The sequence below is a fragment of the Limulus polyphemus genome, unplaced genomic scaffold, assembly GCF_000517525.1.
Source record: "Limulus polyphemus unplaced genomic scaffold, Limulus_polyphemus-2.1.2 Scaffold1318, whole genome shotgun sequence".
NCBI classification, from domain to species: domain Eukaryota; kingdom Metazoa; phylum Arthropoda; class Merostomata; order Xiphosura; family Limulidae; genus Limulus; species Limulus polyphemus.
The window spans coordinates 101,523-107,933 of NW_013666928.1; the positions used below are offsets into that span (position 1 = coordinate 101,523).

Here is a 6,411-nt window from a genome sequence, read left to right on the forward strand (position 1 = left end):
AAGAAAGTTAATCTGGGTAGGCGAGTAACCACAGGTAAACGTGATTGTTTTAACTGTGACGTCAAGAAAGTTAATCTGGGTAGGCGAGTAACCACAGGTAAACGTGATTGTTTTAACTGTGACGTCAAGAAAGTTAATCTGGGTAGGCGAGTAACCACAGGTAAACGTGATTGTTTTAACTGTGACGTCAAGAAAGTTAATCTGGGTAGGCGAGTAATCACAGGTAAACTTGATTGTTTTAACTGTGACGTCAAGAAAGTTAATCTGGGTTGGCGAGTAATCACAGGTAAACTTGATTGTTTTAACTGTGACGTCAAGAAAGTTAATCTGGGTAGGCGAGTAACCACAGGTAAACGTGATTGTTTTAACTGTGACGTCAAGAAAGTTAATCTGGGTAGGCGAGTAATCACAGGTAAACTTGATTGTTTGTGAAAGGAGTTTGCATGTGAGATGAATTATTTAAGTGATTTAAGACTGGTTGTCCAAATGAAAAATATGTCATCTGTGTAACGTTTCCATGTATGAGGTTCTATAGGGCTTAGTTGTAAAAGCCGGTTTTCAATGTGACCCATAAAAATGTTGGCGTAATTGGGAGCCATTTTGGTACCCATTGCAGTACCATTAACCTAAATGTAATACTTGTTATTGAATTCGAAGTTATTCAAAGTTAAAACCAGACTAACAAGATCAGTTACTGTTTGAGATTCTGATTGGTTAGAAAGATTTAATGCGGACTTTAGAGTTTGTAGTCCTTCATCTTGTGGAATATTGGTGTAAAGGGAAGAAACATCCATCGTGCAAAGAAGACTATTGGGTGGTAATTGTCCGTTAGTATTAATATCTTCTATGATGTTAACAAACTGAGTAGTATCATTTATGTAAGAGGGGAGGGTACAAGGAATACATTTTATGTGTTGGTCAACAAAAGCGGACAGCTTTTCAGTAGCCATGTTTATATCAGACAAAATCTACCAGGAAAAGCTTGTCTGGGTATCAAATACTGAAAGGTTTCTTTGTTAATTTTACTGTTTTAGAGGATTTCTTTAAGCTTATCAGTTATGGTCTTAATAAAGTGAGTTGTAGGATCATGTGAGAGTTTTTTGTAGAAATTAGTGTCCTCTAGTTGTCGGTTAGCTTCCGTGATATAATCATCATTGTTAATAACAATAGCTCCACCCTTGTCTGCTGGCTTTATTGCGATATTGTAGTTTGATTTAAGATTGTTTAAAGCACTTCTTTCATTTTGGTTAATATTATTAGGACATTGCTTAGTAGATTTTAAGGTCTGTATTATGCCATTTTCTACTTTTTTAATATAACTCTCTAAATGCAGTTCTCTGTTTGGTGGAGGTGTTCATAAAGACTTTTCTTTAAAGTTTGGTATATTTTGATTTTCAGTAGGGTGGGTTTTGTTGTGAAAAAATTCGCGAAGTCTTAGTTTTCTAGGGAATTCATGAAGGTCAGAAAGAAGTTCGGGCTCATTAAAATAGCTGTTATTTGGGTAGAAGTTTAGACCTTTACTGAGTTCTGATTCAGAAAGAGTTATGTCTGAAAGATTAACAATGTTGGAGATATGTCGGAAGTGTTCATCGTTATCTGTATGTTTTATGAAGTCACTGTTATTTTCAACATATTTGTTAGTTTGAGAAGGCTTATGGGTATAAGAGGATGAAGTGTTTTTAAACGTTTTTTTAAGCTGTTAATTGTGAGATAAAGGGATTTTGGTAGTTTCTGGTAGACTGCTTAATGTTATGGTAGTTTCTTTAGGACAAAGAAGAGGGTTCTAAAGAGTGTTGTTAGAAGCGCTTTTTGAATTGGTAGGAAGCTGATTTTTGTTATTATTTTTAAGAAGGAATGTATCAGTTGTCTTTGTAAATTTTTGTAGTTCTTCTTTTTCTTCCTTTGAAGGGTTGTACAGGTGATAATAGTGGGAAATTTCTTTATCTAGAATATCAACAGAATGTTTTAGTCATATTCACGAGTTCTAAGGAGGTGTTTTCAAGGATCTGTTTCCATTTGTTGCAGAAGTTCTGATCATGTGCTCCTATTGTTATTGGTGCTTTTAATGCGAGAGATTGAGGTATGTTTCGGTTTTGTATGTTACGCACTAGCGACTTGGCATGTTGACAATGTTTTGTGCGTTTTTCAGTGAGTTTTCTAAGCTTTTGAAATAGTTGTTTTCTGCTGTAGTTGAGTGATTCGCCGCTTGGTTCACGTTGAATGTTGACAGAAATTGGTGTGAGGACGTCGTTGTAATCGTGAGATAGAGGATGGTTAAGTTTGATGGAAGGAAGAAGGGGGTAACTATGTTCTTCAGAGTGTGGAGTGCATTGTTGATCATTCTGAGAGTTGATGCTAACAGATGAAAGACTACTGTGTTCTAATGAAGGTAATTCTACAAGAGACTGATCGACTGGTGAAGATTGTAGTGTGGAACATGTAGCGTTTACACTGGTAGGGATTTGGTGTAGTTTTGTAGATAAGGGAGTGGAAGGGTTGGTGGATAGCTAGAACTAACAACGGAAACACAATAAGAACGAATGTTTCTATTTGTGGAATGGGATTTTTTGGGGGAAAGTGTGATTTGTGTTTAGTCCTGTATCAGAACTTGAAGGATCACTGTGAGAGAATGAATGAGTGTTTAGTTGGGTAGATTGAGTGACAGAGGTATTATTGTGAGAGACGTTAGTAGCTTCTGAGATAGGGAGAAATGGAGAATTTGGACAGAGAAGGTAGAAGAACTATTAGAAGTAGAAATAGGAGATGATTGAAGTAATTTAGAAGAGGAAGACAAGAGTGGGAGAACGCTTCGGGAAATAAAGTATTTGAAGTTTGAGGCCAGGGTAAAAATACCAGAAAATTAGAGGTGAAGTCTATCTTGTGCAAAAAAATTAGTGAGTGGTATTCGGTTTGTGTGGTTGATGAAGGCAAGTTGGGATTAAGTCTGTATAGGTGTTTGATTAATTCATTAAAATGTTGAATTTTGTTGTTGAGTTGTTTAATTATTGTACTGTTTTGTGTGTTCCAATCAGTAGAAGTGTGTCTGTTCATATGTCTGTATATTACACTAGAGATAGCCAGTTTAATGTGTGGTATGAGGCTGAAGATATGTGCTATTGTGTTTTCAAGTTCTGAGAAACAGTCTTCAGCAGTTTTATTGTATTGTTTCAGGTCGTTATACCAAAGTGAATGATCAGAATTAGTATAGATTCGGGAAGAGAACTGGTCATAGCTATGGCATCGTTTATTTTAGCTCCAGTGATGGATTTTGACAAGATTGGGTGTCCATTAATAAAGGTTAAGTGTTCGTGTAGGTACTTAAGCATTGAATCACCTAATGTGCATGTGTTATGAAATAAGAGAGTATTTGTGTGAACAAGGATATTCTGTTTTTACTTTCTTACTTTCAATGATTATAATGCATTGTCTCATCAGTTGGATAATGTTGTTCTTAATAACGTTTTCGGTCGTAATCCCAATACTATATTATTAGGTTCGGTTAGCATAGGAGATTTAGGTTAGAGTCTTAAATCCATATACTAAGCTAACAATGCAAAATACACCGTATAATATATGTAATAATAACAATGAAAAATCTAATAAAAATACATAATAAAAACTGTAACCATTGTCGTTAATGAAAATAACGGTAAAAAATTTACTTATTAAAATAATTGTTTAATAAAGTAATATTAAGCATCCTCGCCTTGTGTTGGAATTAAAAACCAGCTGTATGGGTTTTGTGTATCACAAAACAATTACATAAAATATATTAAATTGAGAATTTACGTGTTTGAATATTTCGTTCTTCTAGATGGTCTATAAAAAATCTAGTCATGCTTGATTATAAATAACTTGAAAATTTGTTAGATTTCGATCGTTACGAAGAAATCATAATGGTATTAGTATATTTTTGTTTAACGTTCTGTGTTACATTTTTTTTTCAGTCACGTTTCTAAATCCAGTCTAATCTTTAAAGGATTTTCTGACTTTAAGTTAATATTGCCAAGTTATTTTAACTCTAAGCATTAACACTCACACACAAAGAAAGTTTATCGTTTATCTCATTTTAAGGTCACAAGAAAAAATCCATGTTTAGAAATGGACTATCTAAATAAATTCAGACTATGATGCTGGAATTTTAGTTTTCAATTACCAGCCTTTTTTTAAACAGTCACAGGCTCGGGAACTTACGTTTAAAATATTTAATGCTAAAAACCTTTTGGTTATACGTCAGGTACGAAAAAAATGATGGACAATATCTCGGCTGAGACGATGTCAGGAATATTTTATTGTTATTTCATTAAGGGTGAGGAAGGAGAGGGATGAACGCCATACAACTGTAGCCCATATTTCGGGGGGAAATATTTCGTTTGTATTCGTAGTATGATAACTTAATTGTCCGATAATGTTATCCCAATGACAATGCAAACTACACCCGTTCCCGAAATTTTCTTAATTCCCAATGCTGTAGTGGATGGATACCAAAGGGACAGAAACCATGGAAGCTCCAAGTGCAATAGAGATTATTAAACATGAAAAAAGGCTAATATAATCACGACAATGGGAGAAATATGCTGCGCCTAGATATTAACTGTGTGTTTATATTCTTAAAACAATGAGTTTTAGAAACACACAGATATACGTTCTGTTATAAAGCAAAGTAGAAAAATATTTTCTTCGCTTGATTTGAGAAATAAATGTTTTCAGAAGAAGCGTATATTAAGTATATTTTGGAGAATATAGTTATAATCGACAATACTTTGAGCTCAATACTTTCTGCTGTCTTCGACAAACTTCTAACGTCAGTTTTCCCACTGCTATTATCATACAGAATTACGTCCTGATAGTAGGTGTCGATGGTCCGTCGGTTCGTGAACGTTTTAATAACGTTAACTGTGATTGTATATTATCCTATCGTTATGTGAGTGTGTAAGCATGCTGTGTATTATCCAATCTTTATGTGAGTGTGTAAACCCCAGTTGTGTATCCATTCTTAAAAAGAATTTCCTGAATGAACTTTGGTATAATAGTAAATGATACTGGGGATAGAATTAGTTGATTCTGTCTTTAATAATTTTTAAGGATTTGTTTCTTGAAATTGAACCTTTAACTGTTGGCTAGTGCTGTTCACTTCACAATACAGAGGACTTATTTTGCTGTATACTTCACATCGGGAAAAAGTAAGTCATGTCTTAGTTACAAGTGTTTTTATGTTTTTTCATTAATCATGCAGTTGTGGGAGAAAATCGACATTTCCTATCTGTCTTTTATGTTTAGGCTTAGCGCATGGAATAAAAATATATGATAACTTTCATTACAACACGATAAGTTTCATGGTGACACAGTGGCAAGCTTGAGGGCTTATAACGAAAAAAGTCGTGGTTCAGTCTCCAGTGGGCACAGCACAGTTAGCTCTTAACTTAACACAAGCAAAAAGATAAATAATCTAGATTAGTTTCCTCCACATCAAGTACATACATCTACATTAAAACCCTTTATTGTTTCAGTTTTCTACTTTTGATCATCAACGAGATTGAACTGGAAGAAACTAAACTTGAACAGGATTTTCCATAATTTCCAGTAGTTGATTGTAGGAGACGTTGACAGCACTTTGAAGATAAAAATGGCCGCCTTTGTAGCGAAACAGATGATGGGCAATAAGCTCAATGCTGTAAAAGGTAAGTTAAGGCTTAGGGATTAGAAAAAATTACAAAATATAAATTATTTATAAAGTAAAATAAAGTCATGCGTCATTATTCAAACAATTTATCATCTCCAACACAATAACCTGGAGAGTGGAACTCGGTATTGTCGTCTCCATCTGGAAGAATTCAAGCTGGCATTCTTTTATTCGAAGTAAAGCATAGATCAAATCTCTTCATATTTTCTTTTTCATAAAAAAAAAAATGGTGACGATAAAAATAGCAAACTGATAAATTTATTCTTAAACAACGAAATATATTAAGAAGTAAGCGGTTATGAGCACAATTTTGGCACTAAACTTTTCTGGCTCTGTATACAAGAAAAAAAAAGTTAATTAAAAAAGAATACACTAAGCACTTTTAAGAATGAATCATTTTTACGACTTTACTGATTTTTCTAAATATGCTGAACGTACTTTAAACTGTTTATCTAAATACTATCGTTGTTATTGCTGTACTGGTTCTTTTCTAACTTTAAATACTATCGTTGTTGTTACCGTACTGGTTCTTTTCTAACTTTAAATACTATCGTTGTTTTTACTGTACTGGTTCTTTTCTAACTTTAAATACTATCGTTGTTTTTATTGTACTGGTTCTTTTCTAACTTTAAATACTATCGTTGTTTTTACTGTACTGATTCTTTTCTAACTTTAAATACTATCGTTGTTTTTACTGTACTGGTTCTTTTCTAACTTTAAATACTATT

General features: G+C 33.7%; 1 protein-coding gene across 2 annotated transcripts in view; it reads left to right on the forward strand.

The window, feature by feature from the left end:
* Positions 1 to 6,411, forward strand: part of LOC106463075 (complexin-like) — a 172,470-nt gene that overhangs the window by 39,862 nt on the left and 126,197 nt on the right. For both annotated transcript variants that reach the window (XR_002611408.1, XM_022390481.1), the window contains exon 2: positions 5,511 to 5,681. Coding sequence is in view for 1 of the 2 variants with exons in the window: in XM_022390481.1 (XP_022246189.1) it covers positions 5,627 to 5,681 (55 nt within the window). In the remaining variant the exon portion in view is untranslated. The remainder of the gene's footprint in view (positions 1 to 5,510; positions 5,682 to 6,411) is intronic.